This window comes from Microtus oregoni, unplaced genomic scaffold (assembly GCF_018167655.1).
Source record: "Microtus oregoni isolate MIOR12 unplaced genomic scaffold, Mior012 000084F_ref0000050, whole genome shotgun sequence".
In the NCBI taxonomy this organism is placed as follows: domain Eukaryota; kingdom Metazoa; phylum Chordata; class Mammalia; order Rodentia; family Cricetidae; genus Microtus; species Microtus oregoni.
Window position 1 is genome coordinate 5,207,361 of NW_024544550.1, and position 15,315 is coordinate 5,222,675.

The window sequence follows — 15,315 nt, forward strand, 5'->3', positions numbered from 1 at the left end:
GTGTAAAGCCTGAAACTGCTAGAAGAAAACAGAGACAGGATGCTACGAGACTGGGGTATAGGAAAGGACTTTCTGAACAGGACTCCCTTTGCTCAGGATTTAGGCCACCAATTGACAAGTGGAACTTCAAAAAGCTAAAACCTTTGTGCACACCTAAGGAATAAATCTATTGAGTGGAAAAGAAGTCCAAAGAGAAGCAATATCTATAATATATATTTTAAAAATTAAAAAAGTCAAGGAAACAAGCAACCAAAACTGTTTTTAAAAAATGGGCTACAGAACTGAACAAAGAGCCGGGCAGTGGTTACACAGGCCTTTAATCCTAGCACTTGGGAGGCAGAGGCAAGCGGATCTCTGTGAGTTCGAGGCCAGTTCAAGGCCAGCCTGGTCTACAGAGCTAGTTCCAGGACAGGCTCCAAAGCCACAGAGAAACCCTGTCTTGAAAAACCAAAAAAAAAAAAAAAAAAAAAAAAAAAAAAAAAAAGAAGAAGAAGAAGAAGAAGAACTGAACAGAGTGCTCAGAAGTGGAAATAAAAATGGCAAAAAAATAAAAACCTCAAACATGCTCATTATCTTTAGCAATTAAGGAAATACAAATTAAAATGACATTGACATTTCATCTCATCCCACCCAGAATGGCCAAGATGCACAAAACAGCCACAACAAATACTGGTAAGGATATGGGGGAAGGGGACCCCTCGTTCACTGTTGGCATTGTAAACTGGTGCTGTCACTCTGAAAAGCTGTGTGGAGAATTCTCCAAAAGCTACAATAGACTCTCTGACCTACTTGTAATCTACCCGAAGGCTTCCTCACCCTACTCTCCAATGAGCGTTACTGCTCTATGCACGATAGCCAAGAAATGAAAACAATCTAAATGGCCTTTAATTTAGGACTAGATGACGAAAATATGGTGCTTATACATCATGAAGTATTATTCAGATGTAAAGAAAACTAAAATCATGAAAGTTGCTGATAAATGGACAAAACAGGAAATATTATATTGAGTGGGGTAACTCAGACCCTAACCCCAAGTCTTCAGAAGTGAGTCTATAAACTAGAGTAACTACAAACAGCAGAAAAGTAAAAGGAGACCATGGCAGGGGGCAGGTTGGGCAGGAGTTCTAGACAAGAAAATTGTAGGGCACAGGGGCTCTAAGAGGGAAAATGAGTAGGTGAGAGGTGAGACGTACTTACGGAGGAAAGAAGAATGGCAACACCAAGGGAGGGGGAGGGAAGAGGGATAAATAGCACTAAAGATATTAAGAAAATCAGTAGGGGAAATCATATTTTAATAGCTCCTTAAAATTAGATTTTGTGTGTATGTGTGCCTGTGTGTGTGCATGTGTCTGTGTGTGTACACAAAGAGAAATATGTCATTTGAGTGAAGCTACATCAATCGGGGTGATAATACTCCCCCTAAAAGAATACACACTACCTAATAAAAACCCAGTGTCAGGCACATGAAACCTACTTTTAAGTTGTTGGTTAGGAGAATCTAAGAGACCCTCCAAAAACAACAGAGGTTAATGCCATTGTCTTTGGTAACTTTCAGACTTGAAGATAAGACCTGATTGCTGAAGACACCACACATTTCAGATGAAGGATTTGGAGGAACTCATCTGGATCTGACCTGAAGATTCTTCACTGAGGATTAGCCCTCAGGGTTTCAGAAGGAGCCATGCAAGCTGCCAAGCGAGGAAAGTAATCAAGTCCCATCCAGCTATAATGGCAATTAATCACAACGCTGACCACTGTGGCAAGATAGCCTGAAAGGTACAGTAGCGGCCCTTACATCCACAGGCAACAGTCACCTAAATGGATTTAAGGTCCACCTAACAGGAGGGAATCCATATCTGGCACATCAGTTTAGCCAGCTACCTATGGCTGGTCAGACCATGGTACATAGAGAACTTGCTCCTGCCACTAACCCAGCATAATCTGTAACTCTTTCTAAATACTCATCCTTCTGTCCAGAGATAAGTGAAGCTCTCACCCGTCATTGGATAAGCTTATTTTTGAAGCAGATGAAGAACACTACAGAAAGCCATAACTGGTCAAAATGTAGAAATAAACTGATAGTAGAGTTTCTGCCTCCAATCAATACATTTAGAACACAACCCCCACCCTCAAGTCCCTGGGGACATCACAGAAAATGGGACAGAAATATTGTTAAGAGCCAGGACAGTTGATGCAAGATAGTACAAAGTCTTTTCTTTAAAAAAAAAAAAAGCAGGGAGATGGGAGTGAGTTGGGGAGGAGTTAAGTGAAGGAGTCGGGTGAATAAGATCAAGACACATTGTACAAAATTCTCTACAAACTAATAAAATATTACTTTTAAAGGAAAAAAAGTGTGACATAGAAATTGGGGAAGGGACTCAATCGGAAAAAAAAGAAATATCATAAATGGAGAGCAAAATAGTGTGAACATGGTAAGGAAAAGCGTGAACACTTCTGAAAGAGCAAGAGAAATCTAAGTGTGTGTGCTGACGTTCTTGACATGTATCTTGACATGTATCTGAGCATGGACTGGTGTCTCCATTCCTTAAGCTTCCACTTTTATGACCACAGTTCTGAACATTCAGTTGAGGATTTGGGAAACACATGTTTTATAATACTAACCAACAGAGAGAACTTACTGGCTCCACAATATTGAACTTCTTGGACTCTTGAACTTCCTGGATTTGATAGACATAGTCAAGGGAGGACTCGAAGAAACTGTGCCTTTCCTTATCCACTTGGAGGTCTGCCTGTAGAAAGAGGGCAACAAATGTCACAAGTGGGCATGGTCAAGTTTTTGAAAGTCAGGAATGTTAAAGAGGCATTGAGTTATCTGCAAATATCCTATTTCGATTGTTTTCTTTATTTCTACTGTATTTTACAGAGATGGAATATGAAGCCAAGAGATTAAAGACTAAAGGCTTTCTATTTCTAGTCTAGCATGGAGGAAGCTTGGGAGTCATCAAACTGATTTTCAGATCAAGGAAAAAGCTGACCTAGTGGGAGAACCTTTCTCCTTAAATCCAACAGTAAAGTCATGGGGATAAGGGTTGCCTCCAAAACTAGACTAAAGGTGTATGGAGGGAATCGGAACTCAGGAGAATAGACACTGGGGGTGAACGGTGCTCAAGACTGGGGCACCACTGCTCTCACTAAAGAACTACTATCCAGTTTAAGAATAAGATGCTAAGAAAACACAAAGACAAAGCAAGGGCTCCAAAGGAACTACAGCAACAGCAAACTAAGCCCAACTTAAGTCCTAGCCAAACAAAGCACGAAAGCTCGCACTGAGCGCTTACATTCGTTTCTTTATCCAAACATCCTCTCTGCCTTTTAAGCAGGAAAGGTTAAAAAAAAAAAAAGCCATGATCCAAAGCAAGCGAACAAGCATCAGAAACTAACGAAGAGAAGGCAGAGGCTGCAGAATGATGAGACCATGGGCTGTAAGCATCTACGGTGAAATGAAAAGGGTGCTAATGGAAAAAGAGAGCAACACACAGCAACAGATGTGTGCTATTAGAAGATGAAAGTGCAGCATGGAGTCACAGGGAATGCCAGAAATCGAAAAGCCTAGGACAGAAATGAAGCATACTTTATTGGGATCACTACCAGTATGAACAAGGGAGAGGAAAGAATAAGTCTGGGCCTGGAGAGATTGTTCAAAAGCATACCACCCACCTAGCAGGTACGGGGCTCTGAGAGTCCTGACAACACAGGGGGGGGGGGAGGGAAGAATCACCGAGATTGAATGTACATCCACACAAAAGTCGAAACAAAGAGAGTAAACAACATAAAATAAAACATCTGAGAACTGCTAGATAGATGTGTACCGTATGTGTCCTCAGAATACAAATGACGAAAGAAAAAGAATGGAACAGAGAAACATTTTCAATTATAGTAACTGGGGATTTTGCAAAATGAAGGAAGTACCATATTAGCCAGCTACATACACGGCTCCTATGTAGACACCCAAATGACTCTAAGTTGGCATCCTACAGAAATAATTGCAGATCCATGTTTATTTTTCCACTATTTATAATAGCCATAATATGGAAGCAGCCTAGATGTCCATCAACAGATGAACAGATACAGAAAATTAGATGCATAAACACAACTAAATTTCATTTAGCACTAAAGAAAAATAAAGTCATGTAATTTTGAGGATTGGAAATCTGTAGGTTTAGTGAAATAAGACAAAGTCAGAAAAAATACCACATCATTCCTCTCTCTCTCTATCAGAATCTGGACTTATGTGTATATGTCTTTTTATAGGACAAAGAAATGGGAAAGCTCTAGAAGAGAACAGGAGGTCTAAAGGGAGGTGGAGAGAACAAGAAAGGATGGTGGAAAATATATTATGAAAGCAGAACTGGGGACTATCGGGGAGGAAGAGCATGAACAAGAAGAAAATGGAGAACTAAAAATGTCACTGAAATACATGTGTTTGTGTGCTAAAAAAAAATAACACCAATTTTTACTTTTAAAAATTTCACTGTCCCCATTGGCATGTCAACTGATGTTGTAATTATGCTAGCCTTGTTTAAGTAATTATATTGTTGAGATTTCCTGGGTGCGTTTCCCTAGTCAAATCTAGAGGACGCGATTTAAAAACTTCTGGAAGCGAAAATCAGAGAAAATCTAGCCATATATGATGATATGCACAGATGCCAGCACTCAAGAGTCTAAAGCAGCAAGACACAAGTTTGAGCAAGACACAAGTTTGAGACCTCCTTGAGCTGTTACAAAGCAAGATGAGGGAGCAGATAATCTGCATGGCTTTACATTGGCAAGAATTTTAAATACATCAAAAGCATGATTCATTGAAATTATGGATATTTCATTAAACCAAAAGCAGGCGCAGCACCAAAGGCCCTTCTAAGAAAATAAAAGAATATACTTGGAGCATTGTAAAACATGTATCTGATACTGGGTTGGCACCTAACATCATGCACAGAGTCCTTAAAACACAGCAACAAGAAAATAACTCAAATTTAAAATAACTCAAATTTAAGTATCAGATCAGACAGCTCACCAGAGAACACAGGTGGCAACTAAGCATATGAGGAGATATTACATGTCACTGGGAAATTTCAAATGACAACAGAAATGTGATTCCACTGCACACCTATCAGAGTGGCTAACAGTAAAAACACTGAAAACACCAACTGCTGATAAGAAGAAGCAAAATAAAGTCTAGAGCTGATTGGAAAGAAGAATGGTACATGCTGGAAAATAACGGATTCTTCCAAAATAAATCATCTGCTTACACTGCAACCCAACTCATACTCTATAGCATTTACCAAAACAACCTCAACAAAATCTACACATTAATATTTATCATGGCCATATTAATAACTGCCAAAGTTCAGAAGAAAAAAATAGCCTTCCATAGGATATAAGATACACATGTGGTACAACCAGACAGCAGCCCTGAAGAGAAATGAGACAGCTATCAAGACATAAAAATTCAGGAATAATAGACTCATATTGCTAAATAAAAGAAGTCAATATGAAAAGCATCCATGCTATAGGAGTCCATGACATTATAGAAAAGAAAAAATAAGAAGATCAGTGGCTGCCAGGGATGGAGATGAGCGAGCATGGAGCCAGGAGAATTTCAGAACAATGAAGTGTTCTCCATGACTCTACATGGCATTATACACTTGTCAAATCCCTCAGGGTGGGGCTAAAAGAAGAGTAACTCGGTATCACAGCTCCTGCCTAGCATAAGCAAGGTAAAAATAAACAACCCATAAACCACAGAACATAAAACCCATTGCCTCACCAATTGTAATAAATAACACAAGACCTTAACAATAGTGAGAATGTGAGCCAGAGATCCAATACTTTATCTCTGTAGTTTCCATTCCATTTTTCTTTAAGGTATATGAAATCTCTCTCATTTGCTATAACCACATGTGAATGTATAATCATCAAATAAATAGTTAAATTAAAGGGGAAATTTTGTCTAGGGATATAGCCCAGCACACACTCCTCCTTGCTCCCTCTCCCCTCCCCAGAAACAATAAGCCTAGACCTATCCTAGACAGTGTCTCTTGACTTCTTTCACACCATGAGCCAATGTAACAATAAAACAGAAAAGTGATTTAGCAATGATACAATTCTTTGTTTCCTTTTGGGGTACAGGGTCTAATGTATCCTAAGCTAGCCTCACACTCTCTAGGTAGACAAGGATGGCCTTAAGCTATAATTGCAGCCTTCACCCTCCCTCTCTTCCTCTCTCTCTTCAATCCTTCTTTCCTTTTCTTCTTTTCTGAGACAGAGTCTCACTATATAGAACTTATTATGTAACCCAGGCTGCCCTCAAATTCACAGCAATCCTCCTGCCTCAGAGTCTTGGGTGTTGAGATTATAACAATTACCCACCATACCTAACTTTAAAAATAGCTTTACAAATAAAACCTCTTCATTTAAAAAAGTGACTGATTCAATTTCCCTTACCTCATTTTTTAGCCCTGTAGCCCTGTTCATCAGAAATGTCAACAAAGGCTAGGTATCTTGGCTTAAGCCTACAACTCAACACTTAAAGAGGCAAAGGCAGGGAGACTTCTGAGAATCTGAGGCTATTCTGGATGAGGCCCTGTTTTAAAACACCAAAATCTCCCACAAACTGCAAAGAAGGGCACCTGCATAGTGTACAAAACTACTAGAACATTCTCGATGTCTTCATAGCAAAAACCACTAATATATGGATTGTATCCCCATGGGTCCCTATGACTATCCTCAGAATTGGTAGTCACTTAGAGAGCTCACTTGGGGATTCAACATATAGTCATAATCCCGGATTTTATTTATTTTAGTGAAAGGATACAAAGAGGAAAGATGTAAAACCCAGTCTAGAAGAAACTATGTATAAGATACTAAGAAACTCCTCAGTAGTCTTGCAAAGAATACATGAAATTTCTCTTTCAATAAGCTATAACAACAGAGTAAAAATAGCTGCATGGAAGGTACTGTAGAGACTGATGATACCCCTAGGTTTTCATTGGGCCTGGTAACATGGGCACTCCCTGCCTAGCATGAGTTATAATTTTAGACTGTCTGAGGAACAGGTATTTGAGAAAAGCCACTCTGTCTGCATAGGCAGCTTGTGCACAGAGAACCACTATTAAAATAGCCTCTCTAAAAATTCCCTCATCCTCCTTTTCTTCAGACAGCATCTGTTCAAACAGATAATTTTGGAAATTATCCCTGTGCTCTCCTTGCCTGCTGCAGATAATAAATATTTCTCCACTATTTGATGTCTTGCCCATGTTTTTCTTTCTCTTTCTTGCTCTCTCACTTTCTCTCTCTCTCTTTCTTGTTATTGTTGCACTCTCTTGTCAAGATATAAGGGTGGGGCGGTGGTGGTGCACGGATTTATTCCCAGCACTCGGGAGGAAGAAGCAGGCGGATCTCTGTGAGTTCGAGACCAGCCTGGTCTACAAGAGCTAGTTCCAGGACAGCCTCCAAAGCTACAGAGAAACCCTGTCTCAAAAAAGGGAAAAACACACACACACAAAGACAAAAAAAGGAAGATGTAAGTCCACTGCTTTTGATTACACTATCTTGTCTTTCACTAGTCTTTTAGAGTAGTATCAATTCTGGACAAATCGCTTCTCAAGATTATCTCATGCCTTGTTCAGCCTTGAAGCTACTAGCTTCAGTAGGGCAATTTCTCCATTTCTATTTGTCATACATTTTAGTTTTTTCAAATGATTATCTCAAATTGGAAAGGCACCTTTCTTCCATAGAGAGAATTCCTCCATTCAGACAAAGTCTTCACCTCCTCATCCCCCAGGTCCCTCAAGACTATTATATAAACATACATAGTATGGTACAGAAAGAGGCTTGCTGCTAGATTAATGCACATTCTTAAGTTAGAATCCCAGCTCTAAGGTGGAGAAGGACATGGACATTGTATGGTGTCCCTTTATTCCTGTTCCGCCCAGTGTAAGGACAATTTGGTAGCTGTCTATTAAATAGTGGCCAGTGGAAGTCTCATAGTCTCACTGTGCGGTAGCCACAATGCAGCAGTGCCTGCCCCCACCAAAACAGGCAATGGAACACCGCCAAGGACAGCTGTCTGCTCCTTATATACCAAATACAACACCAGTTGAAATCTGTCTGAACACAGCATCCAGAATCACAGACTTAGGAACTTGGGATTGAAAGTGATCCTGGAGATCCTCGAGTATCACTCCATCACACAGTAGGACTGACGCCAGGAATGAAGTTCCTCACCACGGGAAGGTAGTGGAAGGACTGACTTAAGACTCAGAGAGCCTGGGGCCCAGACCTCAGGTATTCCCTACAAATGTTTCCATGGCCCCTGTGGAGCCATTATAAGAGGAAACCTCCCAAGCAGAAATGACTGTGGTTTCTAACACAGCACGGGATGGAGTCGGAAACAGACTTGGGGAACATACCTCTAGCAACTGAGATTCTTTCTTTTTGGATGACAGGTGTAAGTGCCGGTCCAGTAATGAGTAAAACCTCTCACCATCCTTTTCAAATTTCTTCTTCCTCTCCTAGACATGGAACAGAAGCTTGGCATTAAATTTATATGCTTTAGTACTATGGCATGAGAATGAAAGATACAGGTTCAGGTTTTGTGTGATGAGTTCCTGCCGTTCCTAGGAAGCAAAGAAAAACTACAGGCAGCGCAGAATGTGCTGGTTTGCACTGAGCTCAGCAGTTTTGATTTCCTCAGCTACAATCTCAAACCTTTTTACCTATAAAAATAGGCAGTTCCTGGCTCTTTGGCGCCCATTCCCTATGGAGGAATCTCTTGCTCAGCCTAGATAGAGCAGGAAGGGCCTTGGTCCTGCCTCACGTGATGTAACAGACTTTGTTGACCTCCCATGAGAGGCCTCTCTGAGGAGTATATGGCAGGGGAGGGGAGGGGAGGAGGTGGGGGGAGTGGGAGGATGGAAGGGAGAGGGAACTGGAATTGATATGTAAAATAATATTCGTTAAAAATATAATAATTTAAAAAGCTGTACTCCACAAAAAAAAGGCAGTTTCTACTGGTTAGAGCTGAAGTCTCTGCAAGCTCTTGCTCCAAAAGTGGCACTCGCGGGAGGGGGGCGGGTGTCTGTTGCTGCACACCCTTTCTTCCCTTCACATATAGTTATCATTCATTTCATCATTTAAAAAGAAAAAAGAAACAAAACCGTGAAGCAAATGTGTCCAGGAAAGGCTAATCTGCATGAATCTGAACGACTTCCAACAGCCTCTATTCCAAGACAACAGGAATCAAGAAGCTCCCCTACTGAATTCTTTGGTGTTATTGAAGTATTTACGGCTGCATATTACAGGCTAACTGAGGGAAATCCTGAGAGATTTAGATAGGAAACAAGAATTCACAGCTAGCTTTATGGGGGTGGGGACACAGTCTTCACTCTCCTCGGCGATGAAATGTAGTTAACTTCTCTGCTGCTCAGCACAAGTAGAAGTCACAGGGCCTCTAAAGAAATGCTGACAGCCACATTTGCCACCGACTCATTGTCCTGATGTTTTCCTCAGCTTGACAGGAGCTCACGGTATTTAGGAAGCGGATCCTCGATTGAGGAAATGCCTCCATCAGATGGCCTGTAGATTATGTCTGCACGGCATTTTCTTGATTAATGGTTGATGTGGGATGGCCTAGCTTACTGCTGAGTGGTGTGACCCATGGGTTGTATAATGTGGTCCTGGGATGTATAAGAAAGCGGGCTGAAAAGGCCATGAGGAGTAAGCCAACAAGAAGCACCCTTCCATGACTTCTACTGCAATCCCTGTCTCCAACTTCCGGTGTTGAGTTCCACCCTGGCTTCCCTGATCTGTAAGCCAAAGAAATCCTTTCCTCCTCAATTTGCTTTTGGTCATGGCGTTTTACCCCAGCAATAGAAACCTAAGCCAGAGAGTGGTACCAGAGAGTGGAGTAGGCAGACACCTGACCATGGTTGGGGGAGAATTGTGTAAGGACTTCTGGAATTTTGGGCTAGAAAAGTCACTAAGTATTCGGGAGAAATGAACTAGTGAGGTAATTTAGAAGAAAACACAGCCAAACAATAGAGGACCTCTAAGACTGTTTTCACCATGCTGACTTTGAGTGATGAGTCACCAACATAAAAAAAAACGTGTTTCATGCTGGTAAGAATTCCATTTTAAGGTAGACTACTGGTGAATTGTAAGAGTTTCCAACAACTAAATTTGAATGTACAGATTAATTTGGGTTGAATTAACATCTGTAAAATAATATGGCACCTAGGTATTAAGTTGCTTATCCAAAGACACCTAACCATTAAGAGGTAGCACAAACTACTTAAAATAGCTTTTCTTAAAGCCAGCACTGACTACTGGATTCGGGTTTATACACCTTGACGAAGAGGGAATCTTCATTAGGATTACTAATGCTGAGATGAAACACCATGACCAAAGTCACTTGGGGGAGGAAAGAGTTTATTTAGCTTACACTTCCACATCACAGTTCATCAAAAGAAATCAGGACAGGCAGTACTAATGATGAGGTCATGGAGGTGTTCTGCTTACTACTGGCTTGTTCAGTCTGCTTTCTTATAGAACCTAGGACCACCAGCCCAGGTATAGCACCACCACAATGGGCTGGACCCTCCCCCATCAATCAGTAAGAAAATGCCCTAAAGACTTGCTATAGCCTGATATTATGGAGGCATTTTCTTAATAGAGGTCCCCTCCTCTTGGGTGACTTTAGTTTTTGTCAAGTTGACATAAAACTATCCAGCATAGACAGTGTTATGGCTTTGGAACCACCTTCTGTCTTTGTACAAAGTGTGTCCTCCACTTCTCATTTTCCTCCTTCTACTTCACTGGCTAACCACAATTCATTTTCAAGATCCCGTCCCTTTATGTCAATGGAGTGAGTTCTGTGTGTCTCTCAATGCCTCCATATCCTAGTCTTATTTTAGGAGTCCCTCCTCTGAGCCCTCAGCACTGCATACATACTAACATAAATCTGGTATGGGGGTGCATAGCTCTAATTCCAGCCTTCAGAAGGATGAGAGGAAGAATGAAAATTTTAGAAAAGAAAAGAATGAATAAATAGGAGGAAAAGAAGAATAGGGATGAAAATAATTGCGGAATTGTAGAAATATATGAATGACATTAATATTTTATTCACTCTGACACAATCTAGAAACAAGAAACACTTGCTCCATCACATGTATATGAAAACACTATAATAACATTTATAGGCACAAAAACTGCTACACAAAACTGAAAGAGAGCAAATTATCAAAGCATGAAAGCTATAAGCAAACTACAATTTCCCTTCTAATTGTAAGACTTGCTCTGTAAGCATACATTTAGCAATCGAGTAATACAAATTCTTTTATCTGTGTTCGACACAATATAGCAAATACGCTTGTGTTGGGCACGGGCATTGGCCTGAGGTAATCTAGAGAAGGCAAGGCCACTGGAACCAGCATTCAAGGCCCTCATACTCCAGTAAGGGCTAGAAATACACCTTAAAAGCTCATTTTCCTTTCACTTCTTAAAACATGAGGGCTCTCATTCAGCTACCACCATTCTTCATAAGCAGAAAAAAATACAGCACAAAATAGCGATGGAGAGTGCTGTTTCTTCTGTATGGGTTTAGTATTGAGACACACCCTTGCTATATAGCTCAGACTGGCCTTCAAATAGTCCTTCCTCCATCACCCGAGTGCTTGGATTAAAGGCATGCATCACCATATCTGGCAGAGATTACTATTTCTTTTTTTTTTTACTCTGATAATAAAAAGCATTTATTTGGGGCTGACTTGCAATTAGCCCATTATCATCATAGTAGAAGACATGGTGTCATGCAGACATGGTGCTAGAGAGATAGATGACAGTTGTATATCTAGATCTGGAAACAGCAGACAGGAGAGACTCTGGGCCTGGCTTGAGCACTTGAAATCTCAAAGTACATACCCACTAAAACACTTTCTTCATCAAGGCCATATCTATATGCAATGCCATACCTCCTAATCCCTGTTGAGTAGCATCTCTCCCTAATGAACCATCATTCAAATATGTAATTCTATGGGGGCCATTCCTATTCAAACCACAATGTTCCATTCCCTGACCTTCGTATGTTTATAATCATATCATAAGACAAAACTGTATTCAGTCCAACTTCAAAAATTCTCATAGCCTATCATAGTTATAACACTGTTTAGAAATCCAAAGTTTAAAGTCTCTTCTGAGACTCATAGCAGTCTCTTAACTGTAGTCACCTATAAAATCAAAACTAAAAAGCAGATCATATACTTCCAAACATAGAATAAACATTACGATTCCTAAAGGAAATAAAAGGAATGTAATGAGGAAATACTATTTCTTACACTGTTGCAAGGATCTATCCTTTTCGACTGAAAAGAAAGGCATTCTCTCTTCATGGGATGTGCCGAAGTGCGTGCTGAAGAAAACAAGCATCCTGCGGAAAGTGTTTCCTGTGCATTGCATAGCTCCGCCAAGCAAGCTGCTCGGAAGAAGCAGCTGGACGGGGCACTTAAAGAGCGTGACAAATGTCCAGAGAACATTGTGTCCAGGCAGGCAGAGCCAGGCAACTTCTGTTCTCTTTAGAGGAAGTTAACATGAGCTGCCAAAGGTTTAAGACATTGGTTCTGGTTCAGCAAATCTCTCATGGACTGAGGAGGTTCTCTTTCTGGCCAGAATAAGTTGGAACCACTCGGGTTGACAAGACCAGCTGTGGAGCTGACAGCTGTTTCTCTCTCCCACCTCCTACTTGGAAGAGGCTGTGAGCTCATATCAATGTCTCCACCCACTTGCACCAGTATCTGCAGTCCCAGAATGCAGCAGAGGGGGGTCTGTGTGGCCAAGGTATTAATGACTCCTTGTACAGGGTGGTGATGCTGCTGTCAGTAGGAAATGAGACCTTTGCAAACAGCAGCATGTGAGGACCCCTCTCAAGAATACAAAGAAAGGACTTACTATGCTGCTTAGTAAAAAGAATAACCTCAGAAAACGGAAAACAGAGAACAATAGTTCAGGATTCTTTTTCCTGTGGTGGGAGTAATAGTGATGCTAAGTTTGCTCAACCCATGGCCTCTTGTATATGTCTTAGGGTTTATATTGCTATGATAAACACCATGGCCATAAGCAACTTGGGATAAAAGTGTTTATTTCAGCTTCTAGTGCCATGACAGAGTCCATCACTGAGGAAAACCAGGACCAGAACCTAGAGGCAGAAGCTGATCCAGAAATCACGGAGGAGTGCTGCTTACAGGTTTCCTTGGCCTGCCGTTTTATCACACCAAGGACCACCAGTCTGGGACCAGTATTACACATAGTGAGTTGGGCCAGTACACATAAAGCATCAATCGAGAAAATGAGGCACAGGTTTGTCCATAGATCAGTCTAGTAGGGACTTCTTTTTTTTAAACTGATGTTCCCTTATGAAAATGTCCAGCACACAAGGCAAGTGTTCAATGTTCTAACACTAGGATGCACCCTCGGGTCTTCAGTAATAGTTTATGGTATAGATTAAAATAACACGGCAGTAATTGTGGTGCCTTTTACTAATGCTGAAATTGCGTCATAATGGGGAGAAAGTGAACACTGGCAAAGAGCTTGCAGTAATTCATTGGGAGAGATTAGCAACAAACATCCCAAAACAAGAGACTCCAGTTTATAAAATGAACTAATTGGATTGTCCCTCAGATAATAAAGGAAAAACCAATTTCTGGAGCCCCTAAATTCTACACTAATGCAAATAAATCAGGAAAGGCAGGTGATAAGTCAGAACACTTAAGTAGCTCAAAGCCCTTATGATTCAGTTTAGAAATCATAAATACATGCTATAGTATTATCAGATTTTTCAGAAAAAACAATCTCTCAATATGCAGAAAGAGTTGCTTTTTAAAACATATTGAAACTGCTGAACTTATTCCAGATGATTCAGAATTAACTTTGTTATTTATTTAACTACAAGTAATCAAAAATAGAAATCATCCTTGTATATAACAAATATCACATCCCATACATGTTTAGCAGGACCTCTAAGACATAATAATGATAAAATTGATCAGCTAAATTTTCATAAGAAATACCAGGTTAACAGCAAGGGTTTAAAGAAAGATTTTTCAATCATTTGGCAATGAGCCAAAGAAATTATAAGGACATGTCCTACATGTTCCTTGTATAATCGAACTCTATTACCTGGAAGACGTTACCTAAAAGGTACTCAAAGAATTTCACAAAAGGATGTGTTTCATTTTGCAGAGTTTGGAAAATTAAAATATGTGTACCATACCATAGATACATATTCAGAATTTCAATGAGTAAATGCTTTAAGTTCTGAAAAGGAGGATTCTGTTATTACACATTTATTAGAAGTCATGGCTATCATGGGTATCCCTGCACAAATTAAGACTGACAATGTTCCACCATATGTCTCTAGTAAAATGAAACAGTTTTTGCATATTACAATATAAAGCATATTACAGGTGTATCACACAATCCCATAGGACAAGCAGTTATAGAGTGATCTAATTGTACTTTAAAAGATATGCTTAATAAACAGAACGGGGCAATAAAGATCTCTTTCTGAAAAAAAGGGGGAGGATATGGAAAGGATAAGAGAAAAAAGGTAGGTTATTGAATATACTTTAAACTAAAAATCAACTATTTACCCCCAAAATTTTACATTGATATGACCCAATTATGGGTCAGGAGTTAGCAACTAGTTGAAAGAAAGGTAATCATAGAGCCTGAGAGAGAGTGTGGTAGACATAGAGAGATGCACAGGAACTAGTAAGGAGGGATTTGGAGTGGTGTGGCTTTTTTTGTTTGTTTGGTTGGTTGCTTGGTGGAGTGGAAGAATGCTCTCTTTCAGAGATACTATCAAGGATATAAGTTTAGCTAGGTGCTAGTCAAACTCTTTGAGCTATCAGATTTCCACCCCAGACTTTTATTCGCAAGTCTTACTTATAAATAGAATGACTGAGATTTATGCAAAGCTACCTTTAGTGGCAGCAGCAGAGTCATGGCCTGTGAGAACAGAATTCCTACGAGGCTGAGGCATAAGTGGCTGGGCCACTGCCAGAGAAGCAGGCCAGTAACTGGAGTCACAATTACTGACTGAAATAGCAATAGATGAAGGTTTATCCACTGTGCCTAAGAAAATAACAGAGTAACCTGGAAATGGGGCATTGTAAACTCTCAAAGCCCACACCCAATGATATGCTTCACAGCAAGCAAGGCTGCATCCCCTTACGGTTATATAACCTGCCCCAAAGTATCAACAACTGGAGGCAAATTATTCAAATATGTAAGCCTATGAAGGAT

The 15,315-nt window shown here is 40.3% G+C and overlaps 1 protein-coding gene across 1 annotated transcript in view; it reads right to left on the reverse strand.

Annotated features, from left to right (window-relative positions):
* Window positions 1-15,315, reverse strand: part of LOC121441921 (oligophrenin-1) — a 358,753-nt gene that overhangs the window by 169,526 nt on the left and 173,912 nt on the right. The window contains exons 6-7 of the mRNA XM_041643322.1: window positions 8,430-8,531; window positions 2,640-2,750 (exon numbers count right to left, since the gene is read on the reverse strand). Coding sequence (XP_041499256.1) covers window positions 2,640-2,750; window positions 8,430-8,531 — 213 coding nt within the window. The remainder of the gene's footprint in view (window positions 1-2,639; window positions 2,751-8,429; window positions 8,532-15,315) is intronic.